At 42.2% G+C, this 18,148-nt stretch overlaps 2 protein-coding genes across 2 annotated transcripts in view; both read right to left on the bottom strand.

Annotated features, from left to right (window-relative positions):
• Nucleotides 1-18,148, bottom strand: part of LOC149313647 (dynein axonemal heavy chain 7-like) — a 200,027-nt gene that overhangs the window by 91,405 nt on the left and 90,474 nt on the right. The window contains exons 32-35 of the mRNA XM_089519551.1: nt 17,155-17,331; nt 16,070-16,201; nt 13,363-13,587; nt 11,650-11,847 (exon numbers count right to left, since the gene is read on the bottom strand). Coding sequence (XP_089375677.1) covers nt 11,650-11,847; nt 13,363-13,587; nt 16,070-16,201; nt 17,155-17,331 — 732 coding nt within the window. The remainder of the gene's footprint in view (nt 1-11,649; nt 11,848-13,362; nt 13,588-16,069; nt 16,202-17,154; nt 17,332-18,148) is intronic.
• On the bottom strand, nt 1,426-3,448 carry LOC149313648 (uncharacterized). Its single transcript, XM_089521310.1, has 2 exons — nt 2,857-3,448; nt 1,426-2,725 (listed from the first exon to the last, which is right to left on the bottom strand). Exons 1-2 carry the CDS (start codon nt 3,442-3,444, stop codon nt 1,430-1,432), a joined length of 1,884 nt encoding a protein of 627 aa, XP_089377436.1. The 5' UTR covers nt 3,445-3,448; the 3' UTR covers nt 1,426-1,429.

Genomic DNA, 18,148 nt, shown 5'->3' with positions numbered 1-18,148 from the left:
GACCTGCTGAGATGGTCTGCAAGGTCGTTCTGGTCGCCGGGCAGATGGATGCATTGCAGCAGAATCTTGTGTTCTATACACCATTCCCAAATGCGGATGGTGACTGACAGCAGAGTCCTCGACTTTGTACCACCTTGTTTGTTGAGGTAGTACATGACGGTGGTGTTGTCGGTGAGAAGAAGTACCACCTTGCCCGCGAGGCTCTGAGTGCTTTCTCCACGGCGAGCATTTCCAGGACGTTGATGTGGAGAGTAGCTTCCGCCGGTGACCATTTGTTCTTTATTGTAAGGTCCAGTGTGTGGGCGCCCCATCCTTGCAGGGAGGCGTCCGTAGTCAGGGAGAGATCTGGCTGAGGGGGTAGAAATGGCATCCCCACACAGACGTTGTCGGATTGGAGCCACCATCGTAGAGACCTCTGTACAGTCCTCGGGATGGTGAGCAACTTGGTAGCCATGTCTCGGACGGGGTCGAAGACGGAGAGAAACCAAGATTGAATGGGTCTGAAGCGCAGTCTGGCCCACGGTGTGACGAAAGTGGTAGAGGCTAGGTGTCCCATGGCGACTTGTACGGCACGGGCCTGAAGGCGTCTTTGGCGGAGGCAGGGCTGCAGAGATGTACAGAGGGTTTGGAACCTTGTCTCTGGAAGGAATGCCCTCATCTGTACAGAGTCCAGTGTTGTTCCTATAAAGTCTATTCGATTGGAAGGAGTCAAGTTGGACTTGTCGAAGTTGACCTGCAATCCCAGTGCTTGCAGCAGGGATAGGGTGAATTCGAGTTGCCCGAGTAAGATGTCCTTGGAGGGCGCTGTGAAGAGCCAGTCGTCCAAGTATGGGAAGACTGTGATCCCTCTTTGACGCAGGTACGCCACCACGGGTGCCATGCACTTGGTGAAGACCCTGGGAGCTGTAGAAAGGCCGAAGGGAAGGACCCGGTACCGGTAGGCCTTCTGGCCGACGGCGAAGGCGAGGAACCTCCGGTGGTCCTCCAGGATCGCAATGTGGAAATAGGCGTCCCTCAAGTCCAAAGTCACGAGCCAGTAGCCTTCCTGCAGGAGTGGTAAAATAGAAGCAAGGGTTACCATCCTGAACCTTTTGTAAATAATAAATTTGTTAAGGGCCCGTAGATCCATTATGGGTCTGAGGCCCGAGTCCCTCTTCGGTACGGTGAAGTATCTAGAGAAAAAAGAGCGCTTGAAGTCAGAAGGGGAGACGGGTTCAATGGCGCCTTTGTCCAAAAGAATGCGCACTTCGTCAAGAAGGGTGTCCGAGGGGGCAGTGGAAACAAAAGCTCCAGTTGGTGGGAGCTGGGAAAACTCTAGGGCATAGCCCCTACGGACGATGTTAAGTGCCCAAGAGTCACTGGTAATGGCGGCCCAGGTGTCAAAAAAGGGGCTCAGCCTGTTGGAGATGACAAGGTGCGCCGGAACCCATCAGAATCTCTTCTTGCCCCTGCCGTCCTTCTTCCTATAGCCCTGTTGGTATCTGGGCTGGGAAGATGGACGCCTGTCGGTTGGAGGAGCAGGTGACCGGGAGGATTGGCCTTGAGGCTGAGTGTCCTGATGGTAGGGACGGTCCTGTGGTTGGAAGTGGTAGTGGCCGCCTGGATGCCAGGGGCGCTGACTAGTGTACCTCTGTCGGGGGGACTTGGAAGCGGAGGATGACATACCGTGTTTTCTGGCGGCAGTCTTCATCCTATAATGGAAGCTGAGTTTCTCATCCGTGTCCCGGTGAAACAAGCCCGAGTTGTCAAAGGGCATGTCTTCTATGGCTGCCTTCGCTTGTGGAGTGAGGTCTGAAGACCGGAGCCACGCGTATCGCCTGAGGGCTATGGAGCCAGAGAGGACCTTTGATGCACAGTCCGTCGAGTGCCTCGCGGAGATGATCTGCTGTCCGCCTATCAGGTGGATTTCATTCCTGAGTGCAGACATCATCCGCCTCCTGTCATCCGGCAGGTCAGCGATGGTGGGGTCCATCTTCTCTACGAGGTACTGCACGTAGGCCCCCATGCAGGCCGCGTAGTTAGCCACCTTCAAGTCCAGGGCCGCTGAAGCATAAAACTTCTTAGCTAGGCCATCCAGTTTCTTACTGTCCTTGTCGACTGGAGAAGACGAGGACTTTGGGACGAAGGTGGACTGGGCTCCTTCCACGATAGCCGAATTAAGCTTAGGGTGGCTGGAGAGCCAAGAAGGTGCCGAAGGAGTGACCCGATAGAGGTTTTCAATCCTACGGGATGTCGACGGGATGGAGGCCGGTGCGTCCCAGGAGCGTTTGGCAATTTTCTCTAGGGATGGGAGATATGCCAAGGCTGGTGGAGCTGGGGCGGAACCGTGGATCCTTCTCTCCACCGGGTCGAGGGCATTGTCCTCGGGGTGGGCGACTTCTAACTTCAGGGCATCCGCCATCCGGATTACCCTGTCGGCAAAGGACCTGACGTCGTCTGTAGGGGACGGAACCGCAGGTCCCTCCGGGACGAATGGAGCCTCGTCATCGTCGGAAGGTGACGCAGAGCGTGGGGATCTCGATCTGGATCTTGATGGAGATCTGCTACGCTTCCTGGGCGACAAGTCGGTGGTGGTCAAGTTATCCAGCCCGTGGGAGGCATCAGTGTGGCGACGGTCCCGTGAGCAGTCCCGGATGTTGCGCCGTAGGCGGGACGGATCTACCGGGATAAGATACTGTCTGGTACGGTGATCGAAGACGAGATCTGGGAAGGCATCAAACAGGTCCTGGTCCCGTTCCATTAAATCTGGACAGTCCGGATCTAAGGCGGCATCCGCCTCAGCCCCTAGTGTGGCCCGATCCTTCCTCGGGGGGGAGCGGGGCGCTCTGTGTCCCGTCTGGCGGGACGTGGTCTCACCACAGGAGAGGGAGAACGGGGTCTAGCCCTCTGTGGGGATAGGGGAGCATCGGAGTCGTGGAGCTCCCCTTCAGACTCCGAACCCAAGTCCACGATCTGCAGGGCGTCCGCCAGTGCAGAGAGGTGGCTCGCAAGGAGGACCCTGGGTTCCAAGGGTATAATCCGGGAACACGCCGGTACAGGAGTCGGGGTCTTCGCCGGTTCGGCCACTGGGGATGTAGACGGTGCTGGCCTTGACTCAGGCGGAGGCACTGAGACCGTACTTGGAGGGCCCTTGCGACGGCTCTTGGCTGGCGGAGATGAAGAGCGGGCCCGTTTCTTCTCGTGGTCGGAGCGTTTGTCTCCCCTCTTCTTGGAGGCCCTGGGAGCGTCCGCGTCTCCAGAACCACTGGGCTGGCTCAAAACCTTCTCGTAGAGCGCAGCCTTAAGTGTCCGGTCCCTGTTCTTTAGGGCCTGGGCCGACATAGCTTTACAGTGGGGGCAGTTGCCAGGAATATGGGACTCCCCCAAACAAAGGACACATTTTTCATGGCCATCGGCCTTAGGGATTTTCACCCCGCACTTAGTGCACTGCTTGAAAGAGGCCATGGTAATCAAGTCCGTTACCGGTTCCGAGGTCAAGCCGAAAGATGACGTAGAAGACAAGCCGATAGGGAAAGTCCGAAGAATGGTCAAGTGAAAGTCCGAAGGTCAAATGCCAGAGATTCAATTGTGAAAGAGCAACAAGATGCAAGCGAAGTTCCTCGAGCTGCTTAGCGCGGCGGAATGAAGGAACTGAAGAGGAGCGGGCCACCAGGGGCCATATATATGGGTGGGCGGGGCTACCGCCAAAAAGTTGCAGAAAGATACATTGCTTTCTGCCTGGAGATTCTAGAAGTTTCCGAGGATTGCTGCGCAGGCGCAGAATAAACCCATTTGTGTGATTCGCAGAGACCACGAAGAAGAAACAATTTCACTTTGTGTAACATTTACGTCATTCTGTTAGTGCCTATTCTCCAGCTCTTACAGAACAGGAAGAAACTATTATGGAGATTATCTCATGGGGGAAATCCCGTGCAGAAATGGGGATTTAAATCAGAAAAAACCTGCAACAGTGGGTAGATTTTCACATGACATCATTGTTAAAGAGGTGTTAACCCAAACAGTAAGTAGAAGAAAGTAGACAAAAGCATCTCCTTTTTACTTTCAGAAAATCCCGAAAGTAAAAAGGAGTGGCTTTTGTCTACTTTCCGTTTGGGTTAACACCAGTTTAACAACAATGTGTGAAAATCAAACGGTTTTGCGGGTTTTTTCAAGCTTTTAAATCCCGTTTTTGCACAGGATTTCCACCGTGTGATGAACTCCTATGTCAGAAATGTAGTGAACTGAACAACCTATCATCATTATCATCATCTTCATCATCCCACATTTTCCCACTCTAGAACAACATTTTTAAAAAAAATATATAGTTAAAAATTCACAAAATACAAAAGTTAAAAAGTCGATTAAAATATCAAAAAAAGAAGAAAATAAAATCAATTAAAAACGAAACAAAAAAACTCAACAAAACAAAAACTACAAATAGAAAATGCAGCACATTGTTTCAAGATGAGGTGGGCAACTGTGTTAGCCTAGGGGCTGCATTACCCACCCACCCCGAGATCTTGCAGGCCGCATCCCTCCATCAACTCCTACTGCAAGGAGGACCAAATAAAATTTGCCACCCCATACCCTGTAGGTATCAGGGCATTTTTGCCCTGTTTTTCATCTCCTTGGGTCTTTCCTGGGTCAAAAAATGGAGGGCAAAATGTGTCAAAAATGCCCCCATGCCTCCTAGAGAGCATTTTAAGGCATTTTTTTAAAAAAATAAACTGACCCACTGAGAGCCACAAAATCAGTCGGGGGGGGGCACATGAAGCCCATGGGCCACACTGTGCCTGGACCTGGTTTAAAGGATATGGACCTTGTACAATCAGTCCGCATAGGCCTGTTGAAACAGAAAGGTCTTCATGTGTCTGCAGAAAGAGAGTAGGACAGGTGCTAATCTAACCTCTCTGGGAAGGGAGTTCCAGAGCTTGGGGGCAGCCACTGAGAAGGCCCTCTTCTATGTTCCCACCAGATGTAACTGTGAGGGTGGTGGGACAGAGAGAAGGACATCTCCAGTAGATCTCAAAATATGGACAGGCTCATAAGCCCTACAAACAACCTGCACCCACATCATTACTGTGTCTATCTCTTTATCAATTGTGATATGGCTCTCTCAGTTACTACCAAACTAGAGGTCATCAAACCTAGTCAAAGTGAACCTAAATCTCAACTAATTTATTACTAGGTTGCAGCTACATACCATCAGCTGATAGGTGAACATTTCACACACAAACCACCAGGTGCTTCCAGAAGGATGGTCAATCTTGGCTGCACAACCAAGACATTATGATATTGTTCAAGCAATTTGGTTTTCAGCAAATGATGTATGCTCATATTATCAGCCTACAACCATCCTGATTAACTGGAAGGCCACAACATGGGTCTGTCTGTGATTCTCCTCCCACCTTACACCTCCTGAAGAGTTATTAACATCTTTCCTCGCATCTCTCTCACCATGAGCCTACATAAGCTTGACCAAGGCCTAGTGGAGCCAAGATCCAGAGGATCAGAGCGCTGGGTGTTTTTGATTAGCAGGGATGATGATCTCATGTGCCACCTCCATTCCACCTCAGGCCCTCTTGTTCCTGTGAACTTAGCAGCAGTCCTCATCACTAGCTGAGTGAGCAAACATGTGCCTGGGATTTTTTTCAGCAACAATATATTGTTGTGAATTTTTGTAATGGTAAGTACTTTGGGATGGCATGTCTGAAATGGGCTATTAACATCTGTTAGCTTTATGAAAGGCCAAGTCCCATTAAAGATTAAAACTGCTAAGATTTTGTTTGTTGAGATGGATTGATAAAGCTATGTACAGACAGATTTGGAGTCTCCTTGGAACAGCATCTATGAGGGCAGTCATGATGCAAGTCTGCCCTTCAAATTTTAGCCCAACACTACTGATGGAGACAGGGGATTTAGAGTAATCCAGTGATGTATTGCAACAGTCTGACCTGACCTGAAACTGCAGTGTTTATAATTCAAATGTTAGCCTAGTCAAAAAAGACAGACCTAATACACTTGTTAACATTGAGGCGGCTATGTCTCCCCTTATAACCTCCATGTATGGCTCGTTGTATGGCTATCAAAAATACATGTCAAAAACTCTTTCAAACAACTTTGGGGGTGGGATTACAGTGGAATGAGCATCTATGACAAACAATAGATGTGATCAATATTTATCACACTAACGTTTGAGAGTGTTACAAACACACAGCGTGTCTAGAGATGTGCAGAGGTTTCATATAACAAAAAGTAAATGGTATATCAAAAATGGATTTGCATCAAATACTGCAAGTATTTAACCAAATGACCCACTGATTTCTCTGCAGCTAATTCAGAAGAAAATATGCTTAACCATGAAGCCCAATTATAGGATTACTATATAATTATAGTATATTACTAGGAAAAGGTCTCCATTACTAAGCCAAAGAGCCAGCATTGTCCGAGGGGTCGTGTAGCCAGTCTGACTGCACCAAATGCAATTACCTTCCCATCGAAATGGTACCTATTTATTTATTTGCATTTGCATGCTTTTGAACTGCTAGGTTGGCAGAACTTGGGACTAGTGAAAGGAGCTCACCTCATTACACAGTGCTTGGGCCTCAAACTGCCAACTTTCTGACCTTACGATCATCAGACTTGGCAATTTAGCCACTAAGCCACATCATCATCATTCCCCTTCTTAAAAATGAGGCATAAATCCTGGATGTGACTTCTATGCTATCGAGTAGTGACAGGACTTCTTTTAAGGATTTGTTCAATAGCCCCATCTACAGTGATAATTATTGCTTCTTTTGCCTTTTCCTCTTCTGGTTTTTATTCTGAACCAATACAGTGGGCCCTTGGTATCCATGGAGTTTGGTTCCAGGACTCACCATGGATATCAAAATCGGTTGATGCTGAAGTCCCATTAAATACAATGGCATAGTAAAATGGTGTCCCTTATATAAAATAGCAAAATCAAGGGTTGATTTTTGGAATTTATATTTTTTGGAATATTTTCAGCTAATGGATGTTTGAATCTGTGAATAAGAACTCCATGGATAAAGAGGGCCTACTGGACAATGCACCCTTTCATAATATGCCAGAGTTGTTACTATATCAACTTCTTCAAAATAGGAAAGGATATATGAAACTATCGCTAGTGCAAACTTTTGTAGTGTTCGTACACTACAGAGAGTCAAATGTTGCAGTTAGGAACTGCAGATACAAACCAGGTCAGGAAATAAAGCAGAGGTGAGCAAAGTGTAGCCATTTGGTACGTTTCACATTCTGTGCACATATACATATGTGAACCTGTTGTAAACCGCCTTGATTAAGTTTTTAGAAGGGCGGTATATAAATAAAACCTTATTATTATTATTATACATAAATTCTCAGAAGGTGGAAAATAGGCTCCTAGTCCCAAAAAAACTGCCCACTCTGGAACTAAAAGGATAGTCATGCAGGAAATGAACTTTACAACTGACAGGCTCCTTCTGCCCCAAATCGTAGCCCTCTGTGTCCTCCTTTCTTCCACAGAATTACCTGAGCAGAACTTGGGGAAAAGTTACCTTTTTTGACTAACTCTCAGAATCTCCAAGCAGTACAGACAATGGTGGCTAGGGAAATTGTACTCCAAAAAAAGTAACTTTCCTCAGCCTCTGGATACAAAGAATGGAGTTTTGCAGTAAACAGGTTTTTAATTTTTTGTAACTGGACACAACAAAGTTTCATTTAATAGTAATGTAAGGCATAGGCACATCTTTGGAATGCTGGGGATGAAGTGTAACGAGAAGCTATTTCTAGTTACTTATAGTTATGATTGAAGGGTATTTTTAGCAGTATTTATGTAGATTTTTTGCAAGTTGTATGCCATTGTCTTATCAATCCCAAAGGTTTTTTTAAAAAAGCCTCTGAAAAGGAATGAACAATAAGTTATGTACTGTAATACGTATCAGCAGAAAGTACTTCTTTATATGCTGTAATCAAGTAAGAGGAACAAATTCCTTTTTGAAAAGCAATGTTCTTACTTCTGAAAGAACCCACAATGTAGTGGACCCCTTGCTTCACATAACTGGCTCTCACTTGTGAGGGATGGGGAAATTTGCAACCTGAAAACATTAAGGCTGCATCTACTCTGCAGAATTAAAGCAGGTTGACACTGCTTTAACTGCCATGGCTCAATTTATAGAATTCTGCAATTTGTAGTTTTGTGAGATATTTAGCCTTCTCTGTCAGAGAGTTCTATTGCCACAACAAACTACAAATCCCAGGATTCCACAGGATGGAGCCATGACAGTTAAAGTGGTGTCAAACTGCATTAACTCTGGTGTGATAGTAGCCTATGACATACAGTGGGGATCCACAACTATTTCAAGAGGAGAGGGGCAGAAGTCAAGACACTGAGGCCCAATATCTATTTGGACTGTCTGGTTCAAACCTCAAGCTTGAAACAGTCAGAGCCTTGCAAGTTTCTACTAATCAGCACAAATTAATATTTAATTTTTGCCAAGTATAATTTTTCAGCTAAAACATAAGCTTTTATTTGGTGCCTTCTCTGAACTTTTGGTCCCATGTTACTAATATTTTATAAGAGTAATACATCAAAGACATATTAAAATGTTATTAAATAAAAGCTAATTATAGCCTTTATTGAAAAAATAATTTTCCGGTTTAGTTACTTCGTATTAACCAGAATAAATGTATAAATAACAGTATCTTCCAAAGGATTGTAGGAGGCCACTTTCTACTTTTCACCACAGAGCAAATTTAATTATTCATAACATTAATGCAAGAATTAATTGCATGAATAAAAATTCATTTACAGTGAAGAAAGTCAGAAAGAAAAGGAATATACAGGATGCAACAATTACTTTGTTTTTTCCAAAAGTTTCTGACTGTGATTATAACAATCATTTTTCTCGATAAGGATTCCCTAAGTTTATATCACTTACATGGGTAATGGCATGGAACTCAAAATGACTCAACTGAATGTCAAAACAGTAGTTTCAGTGTGGCAAGATTTATATTTCTAAAGATATGCAAAAACATTCTGAATAGACCCTTTATCATAATTATAATTTAATCAGTATTAAATTAAGGAGTCAACACAAGACCATTATCTTAATTGTTGAAAAGAAAGCAAAATTTCTTTCCTGAGTAAACAAACTGTAACCTGAGCAACTAGTTTTCAATGTACTATGTTTGAAGTAAGCCAGAGATGATAAACCATACATTCACCATGGGCTTACCAGGGTTTGCAGAAAGCTAACCATGTTTGCAGGGAATGGGTTCAAAAACAATAAGCCAAAATCCAACAAATCACAACATGATTTGCCATTATGTGTGAACTCTGCACAGTCAACCATATACTCTGCTCTTTTTTGTTTTCACTATGTTGTTGTCCATTCTGCAGCGCAGCACAATAGGCACCCAATCACAGCAAAAGCTATGCACATACTACAGTAATGAGACAAGCAACACTATCTATTAATTTGGATTTCACCATGGCACATAAGCTCCTGTAAAAAAACAACTGGCCATCAACAGTAATTTTTTTTCTGAACTTCTTAGGAAGTCTTCAAAATGAAAAATTCTGACAGAAAATGCCACCATAAAACATTATCATAATATTAATCCAAAATGAGATAAGAATGAATGTTTGTTTTCTTTATAACAGAAAGTTTGGAACACAAGAAACACAGCAAAATGCACTGCTGTTACATGTCTGTCTCTCTGCTTTTGTTGTTATGTGTTAATACCCCACCTCTTAACCCAGAAGACAGTGTGTGCAAAGAAGCAAAATATCAAAACAAGCTCAAAACAAGAGACCAAGTTGCCAGCTGACCTTCATTAAAACTGCAAAAAGCACAAACCATTAAAAACCGAATGGAGCAAAAACATCATTACTGCATGGCTAAAACTGAGCAAGGACAGGGCCAAGCTCCCCTCACCAAGGAAGGAATTCCACAATCGGGATAGTATCACAGAGAGGCTTTGACACCAACCTTTATAGGTGAGAAACAAACAACAGGGCCTCCAAAGACCATAAAATTCTGCCAAGTTCCTGTGCTGGTGATCTTTCAGATACCCTGGCCTCAAACCTTTGTTCCAACTGTAAAGTTGTCAGTTATTTTCTTATAAGACTACCTTAGGGCTTGTCTACAGGAGTGATTCACCCCAAACTCCCCCTGGGCTCACTGTATCCTGTTTACATGACACAGGGCCAAAAACCTAAATCAGATCTGGATTGTCTTCACAATATCTGTGCCCGATTCAGGGCTTCCTCCCACTAACCCACATTTAAATAATTCACATTTTACTGTGGGTTTTCGACTCTCTTTTTACAAACAATTGAGATTGCTTTTACTCAGGGTCCTTGAGAGCCTCCCAGCACAGACACTGCAGGCTCAAGTCACTCTGTGGTGAGAATGAGGCTCCCAACGTCGAAAACATGGCTGGGCACCATGTTCTGACCGCAGCAGCATTGCCAAGCAGCAAATGTGGACTGCATGGGAATACATTTGCCCATTGTTTGCTGCAAGAGCTGAAAACTCACAGCAAAAGAGAGCAGATGGGGGGAATTCAGGGGGAATTTGGAGCCAGAATACTCCAAAAGCACCCTGGATGTTCTGGCAAATGAAGACAGGGCCTTACTCGTTTCTACCCATCGCTTAAGGGCTTAATTTCGTACTTTGTGTATTTATTTTAAAACTTCTGCACACCTTCCCCCCCTTCAGTTTTCACTGTATCAGTGCCAGCCCAAAAATTTTGCCAAGACAAACATTTTCTACTTGAAGTGAAGCCTAATGGATACATGTCCCTCCCCCACTCCCCCCCACACACATTATGGCCAACACTTGTTAGACCATTCATATACAATCATCTCCTCTTCACAGTGCTGTCTAAAGCACCACAATTCACTCTCTTTTCTATATGCTTTCCCCTAGAACATATAATATCTCCTAATTAAACCTAGGATTATCCTCTTTTCACAATGTGCGCTCCTTTTTCTTTGAAGTTTCTTATTACTGGAATTCAACAGCGAAACACTGAATGTATGAAACCTCTCATAATATTATCAGCCAGCAAGGGGAAAATTGTGAAATCACTCATTCTTACATGGGAGAATAAAACACTTGATTATTTGCATCCTCAGTGCAGGATCAAGCATGTTTCATCCAAAAAACAGAATCAAAAAATAAACAAAACAAAATATACAATTCTATTCTGTGGTGTATTTTCTAACCCCATTAAATTCCAATCCTCTTACCACCACCCCTGTAAGAAAAAACATCAATGCCTCCAAAATGGAACCAATCTACTGATAACCAATATACATCAGTTTGGCTTCAAACATGCTGGTTCAACAGACAACAGCATGGAATATATTTTTGTTCCATTAAATTGGCTGGCATTTTGTTCCATTAAATAGCTCACACGGGACAATTTTTGTCCCAGCTGTTTTTGTTCATATAAAAAATTGTACTTGACAAGTCACTGAACTTTCAGGACATTTTCCAGAAATGTGGAGGTGATAAAATTTAATCTCATGTAGATTCTTCAACAAGACATGACCCCCAGAAATAAAATGTTCCATCCTAAAGCAGGAGGGTTAATTTCAAATAGAAGAATTTCTCCTTGCAGTTGTACAAAATCCATATATCAAGTTTCAAATACACTTACTATAATATAAACACTTTTGCCAGTTCCTGTTGGTCCAACAAATATTGAAGGCTTTTGATGTGTTGTCAGCAAATCCATTAACGAAAAATATCGAATGGTATCCAGAGTGGGCACAATTATTTCGTTGAATAACATGTCTTTTGGGATAGGTGGAGCTGACTGAAGTGCATCTATCCAAGGCTCCCACCTTCCTGCTCCCTGTTTCAAAAGATCACATCAAAACTATTAGAAATCACAAGAGCGAGAAAAAGGTCAAAATGGGAATATATTGTCACTTCTCTCATAAGATTAGGCACATCCCCTGCTGCATCGAGAATAGCTCAGGTAACATATGTGGTGTGCTAAAGTGCTCAGCCTCGAAAACAGGACCACATGTGCAGGGCTGGCCCCACCACAAAACAGAGTGAAGCAACTCCCTCAGATGGCAGATGCTGGAAGAAGAGCTATATTACTCCTTCTGTGTTCTCAAGATTAGCCTATCTTGTGTTTCCAAAGCTAGGCTCTTGTCTCCACGGTGCAAGAAGATCTTCTGCCACCAGTGCAGAAGTAAGATTCAACTGCCTGTCCATTCTCTTGGTGGAATGGGCATGGTACCTTGCCTCAGGCATCAAAATATCTAGAGCCAGCCCTGGAAGAGCCAAAATATTTCTTTAGGGCTGATCAACCTGCTCAGATGTAGAGAAGCAAAGCCCATTCTTTTATTTGAGCAGTGATGGGATTTAAGCTTCCATCCCTTCCAAATGGGTGACCTGCCACAAGAGAATCAACATCTGAAAGTGCAGACTGCATTCAAAACAGCATTAACGATATATCTCTTCCAGCAGGCCAATCCAATCAATTTTAAATCATGACTTTTAATTTGTACATGAACTTTTGTGAAGGTATGTTCATAATTTTATAGTGTTGTATTTTAATTGTCGGTTTCTGTGTTTTTGCGTTTTGTATTTTAACATGCTGTCTTCCACCTTGAGCCTCGAGGAGAGTTGGGAAAATTTATTATTTGTGAAGTCGAAGGCTTTCATGGCCGGCATCCATAGGTTTTTGTGGGGGTTTTGGGCTATGTGCCCAATAAACTCTTCTAGAACATGGCCACATAACCCGAAAAACCCACAAAAAAACTAAAAATTTATTGTTGTTGTTGTTGTTGTTGTTGTGAGTAGGTGCACATGTGTATATTTACATGTATGTGTAAACATGGAAGTGTACCAAAATCACTAACAGTAAGTAAATAAGTAAGTTATTTACTGCATCCTTTCTGATTATTTCTAACAAGTTAATTGTGATAAAAGTATTTGCACTGTTTCCTCACGCAAGGCTGTCCAGTTTTGAAACAATGAATTAGTACAGAAACCATTTTTAAATCCTACTGATTTCAACAGGAGAGCAAAGCATATGCTTTATCAACTCTCTCATTAAAAGCAATGTGATTGTAAAGTGCTCAATTCTGGCAGAAATATGCCCTTTGCAATCTTTTTTTTTTAAAAAAGAGAGATAAAGAGCTAATTTCATTCAGTAGCACCTATTGTTTCTCCTGTTCTTTGTCATCGTGCAATGGAGTGAAAAATGTGTTTCTAATAAATGGATGCCACTTCTTCCAAATATCATTAACTCATTTCTGCAGAATGAATTTCCTAATTAAGTAAAGAATATTAATTTTACATGCAGGTTACAGTGGAAAGGAGTATACCAAGTAATCAGAATAAACACACTTACATCTTTGACAAATCGGTAATCGTAAATTGTTCCATCTTCTGGATATGGGACAGTCAGGATTTTTGCACGTAGGTACTCAAGACCGCTCAACAATTTATATTTTTCTCTTGTTTGATCACTCATTGGCCCTTGCAGCAGCTCTCGCACGATCTTGTCAAATTTCAGCCGGTCAGCCTCTATACAGCTGGCTCCGACAGACCAGGTAAGTGCAAAAACAAATGTGCTCTGGATGGTTGAAAAGGAATCACACATGAAAGGGCAGTTAGCTATGTAATCCTACTTGGAGCTGAACGTTCTAGAAAATACATGGAACAGAGGGACCAAAGGAATCAAAACAAGGCAAAAGTAAAGAACTATGAGGCGAAGACATGCAGCCCAATCTCAGACATGCTTACTCGAATGTATGTCCTGCTATGGTTAATGGATCTCTCTCACAGCATAGCAGTTTGAGGCAATTTGTAATCCTGCATAAGAAGATTTCTACTCACAAAAGAGATTTTCCCTTCCCTTCCCATCAAAATTGGTTCTGGAGGATTCCCATTCCACTGATGGATGTTGTTTCACTAGACATGACCCTAGGTCACAACAATTTCTGCTTACTGCCATTCTCTCTTGTAAAGCCCTATGTATAGAATTCAGTCCACAAGGTAGTTTGCCCAACATTTTACTCTTGATGCCAAAGGCTTATCTCATTTCTTTCCTAGGAATTATATTACCTGAAAAGCTAATTGCCTGTTTTATGCTGCTGAGTTATTTGTTGTCTTACTATCTCTTTATGATGCTTATCTTTTTATATTGTAAAGCACCCTGAAAGTACCCTGAAGTTGTTTATTTCAAGGGTTGTGCAGCAAACTGATAAATAAAATCAAAAGGCAATGTTCTTTTGCAGATCACTCTTTCTTAAAGGGGAAAAAGTTTATAAAATTCATTTATTTCCTTTATTTTGTATTGAATTTATATCCTGCCTTTCTCCCAAGATGAGATTCAAGGCAACTATATATATATATATATATATATATATATATATATATATGAAGAAGAAGAGTATTTTTACACATTGCAATTGATGGCAGAATTATATATAAAAGGTGAATGTAAGACATACATATGGTCATGGGTCACTAAAGCATATTTATCAAGCATGTACCCAGACACATGGACATAAGAGTGTAAATATGCATGTTGGCACAAGACATCAATATTTTTCCACTCCCTTTGTTATAAGATACACTGGTGTAGTGTTAAGTTTTCTGCAACAATCATACTGCAGAAAGAAAGATTTCCCATAGAAATCAATGGGAATTATGTTAGTTGTGACTAACCAGTCCCACTGATTCCAGTGGGGCTAAAACAAAACTATATAAGTCTGGTGGAGGTGCTGTTACAGGGTTATTCTGAACAAGATTGCCTTGAAGTAAAAACCAACTACCATAGGTTCAACAGGGCTTACCCCTTAATACATGTGCATAAGATTACTGTCCTGCAATGCAATTTCACATGTTTACATAGATATAAGTCCTACTAAGTTCAGTGGAAGCTATTTACAATTAGGGGGACACAAGATTTTAGGCTTAATATAGTTAACTCTGCTCACTACTTAATGTAGAGCCCATACAGACAGGCCAAAAAAAAAAAAAAAAAGCTGCTTTGGGTTACTTTGGAGGTATGCTCTTTAAATGATGCATGCGTCCTAAGAGGCCAGAAGCCACACCAAAGCTACATTCCAGTTCTAAAGACTGGAGCACAGCTTTGGTGCAGCTTCTGGCTTCTTAAGATGTGTGTGTCATTTAAACAGCATACCTCTAGTCTAAAGTGACCCGAAGCAGCTTTATTTTGGCCTGTCTGTATTGGCCCGTACTTAACTCTGCACCTAGGTGTTCATGACTAACACAAGTTGCCAGAGAGCTTCAGGTACAAGGAATACTTGCAGCTCAAGACATTTCATCCTACAACCACCATCAACCCCAGACATCACAAACAATGAAAAAGTACTGAGCACTGTGGTCCAGACAATACAAAAGGTCAAAGAGTTATCACTCTTGAATGAAAACAATGCAGCTGGAACATGCTCATCTCTAAAAATCATTCAAAGATGATGGCCCATAAAAAAACCCAGATTCTTTATTTTTAAAAAGTGATATTGCATAACAAACTTGTTGCAGAATGATTTCATTTGTATTGTTCTTTAAAATGAGAAAACATGGACTGGGAAGGGCTGGATAGGCCAGCAACATGCACAAAAACTTTCTGCACTCAACATTCCTGTTGGGTATCAAGTGTTCATGTACCAAACCCAAACCCAAACCTTTGAGATTTGCATTTTAATGCTTGCTGTAATGTCTTTATTAAAGAAAACAAACAAGATCATGTTGATTGGGAGAGTATCCATAGAACATGGTGCACGTAGAAACATGCAAGAGCTTTTCACCTTTTCCACCTTTGCTAGAGATTGGATTGCAGCCACCACAATTACCTGACTGTACTAAGGAAATAAGTCTGATTCACTGAATATAATGCATTGCATTTGCACATTTATAATGTATTGGGTCTATTGCCAAATTTACCAATCCCCTAAATTCACCTTCTTAAAACAGTCAAATGAAATATTTACATCACCATCTGGCCTACTCTCTCCCCAATGATTCAGGAAGGTGAACTCAAATTGTGATTCTTAGTCAGTGCATTTAAAAAAAAAAACTTTTCCCACCTCAAGCCAAGAGAAAATTTCCCGGTCAGTAACGGTTTTAAGTTTTGCTTCATTGTGAAACTCATCCATCATGCAGTCCATCAGGTTCATTAAAGACCGAACCAAGTTTGTGTCTGTTGTAGGAGACAGCTCCTAGAAAAGCAAAGGCACATGCTCCACAGTACAGGAACAACACACTAGGCTTTTGTGTTTTGATTACTAAGGCACAGTATGGCTTATTTACATTTACTCTGAACAATTAAACAACATATAATATTAAACACTGTGGGCAGGGAGAACCATAATTTTGTTACATTTTGCCCTGTATCTCTAAAGTCTTCTCTTACTACCTAGTAAGAAAAGACTTTAAAGATAAAAGACAAAATGTAACGAATAATGATAACAGAGATGGCAGGGGGAATCAGAGATCAAAGTGATTCCCATCTTTTGGCATGGAATACAGATCCAAGAGTATGAACCGGGTTATGCAACTGCAAGATGAAGGAGCATCTGGAATTTTGGATCCACACCCATCTATAACAAAACTGCCATAAAGAGCTACCAGGACATGGAGATTCCCAACCTGGGAATCTACAGATGCTACTGGCCTACAACTTGTAGACTATCTCACCACTGACCATGCTAACCAGAACGTCAGGGTGTTCACATCCATTAACATCTGATGACCTACAAATCAGGAACCACTAGTCAAGAACCCATACAGCCCTGGTGGAGTGGAAAGCTCTGGCAGCATATTTATGCTCTAGCATCTGATGGCTCCATGCAATTCACTATTTCCTCAATACTTGGCTCCAAGGGATACTCAGAGACACAGCACTATACACTGGTAGCATGGAAAATTGGCCATGTACTCTGAACAAGAAATGAAATATCCATGACAACATCTTATGAACATGATAGCAATGCACACATTTTACTGAACCTAAAAGCAGGTTCAGATCTGATTAGTGCATGGAACTCTGTGTTTACCACCTGGAGTTCTTTGGTGGAAGAAACCTGAGATATACATTGATTGATTGATTAAAAATGAATAGATAAAACCCAGAGAGGCCATTTTCATTGTATAAGACCACTCTTTACCTTACCTTCGTACACTTTCTAATAAATTCAACAGAAAGTGGGATTATTCTGTCAAACAAGCTTGTTATAAAGTCTTTATGCATTGTGGTCACAGTGGGTGGCATTAGATTTAACCAGGACAGCATCAGTGGTCTCCAGCCTAACATCTGAGGTTCCATGTAGACCATGCCACATCTAGAAACCTGCAGAAGGAGGATATGTTTTCATAGAGTAAGGCCAAATCATGTCATCAGCAGTTTTTTGTGTGCTATACAAATGCTATCTATACAAGGGAGAACACAGCCTGCCACTGTGGTAAAAACAGTGGAAGCTTTTAGTTCAGCTAGCATCCACAGAAAAGCAGAAATCCCTGTATATTCAATCATGTTAGTACTAAATTTGAGTTGTCATTTTGTTTTCCTGAAATGCTCCTCTTTTACAACACTTATATAATAGCTAAGTACAATATGGTTCTCTGCATGCTGAGAAATGCTATAGTACCAACCAAATCTTGCTGGTGCAAATGTGAGAGAATTTCAGTTCAGTTCTGGAAAATTTACCAAAATGCACAAACTGGTTAGTATATGAAATATTAAATACTCAAAATGAATAAATAAAAACATTGGGTTTAGTCAATGGTAGTGCTATCAAACAATCTGTTTCAATTTTGTGTGGAAAAATTCAACTGCCTTTTTATCTTCAAAAATAAACTACAAGGAAGGAACTGGCAAAACCACCTCAGAGTACTCCTTGCCTGAGAAAGCCCTATGAAATTTATGGGGTCACCATAAGTCGATAGAGGATTTGAAAGCACATACACAAACATAGGGGGAAAGCAAATTGAAAATAACTATAGATGAAGAATGGCTGTATGCAGTTTAACATACCCATTACACAAAATCCAGTCTATAGACAAAGGATCTATGTCCCACTTTTAAAATGGCAAATAACAAGGGAAAGAGAAGTCAGGTTCTGTCTACAGCGTTGCAACAAACACTGTTAAACCATCTCTTTAAGAAA

This window comes from Sceloporus occidentalis, unplaced genomic scaffold (genome assembly GCF_023333645.1).
Source record: "Sceloporus occidentalis isolate IW3139 unplaced genomic scaffold, rSceOcc1.0.p SCAF_4, whole genome shotgun sequence".
In the NCBI taxonomy this organism is placed as follows: domain Eukaryota; kingdom Metazoa; phylum Chordata; class Lepidosauria; order Squamata; family Phrynosomatidae; genus Sceloporus; species Sceloporus occidentalis.
This window is presented reverse-complemented; position numbering and strand designations above follow the sequence as displayed.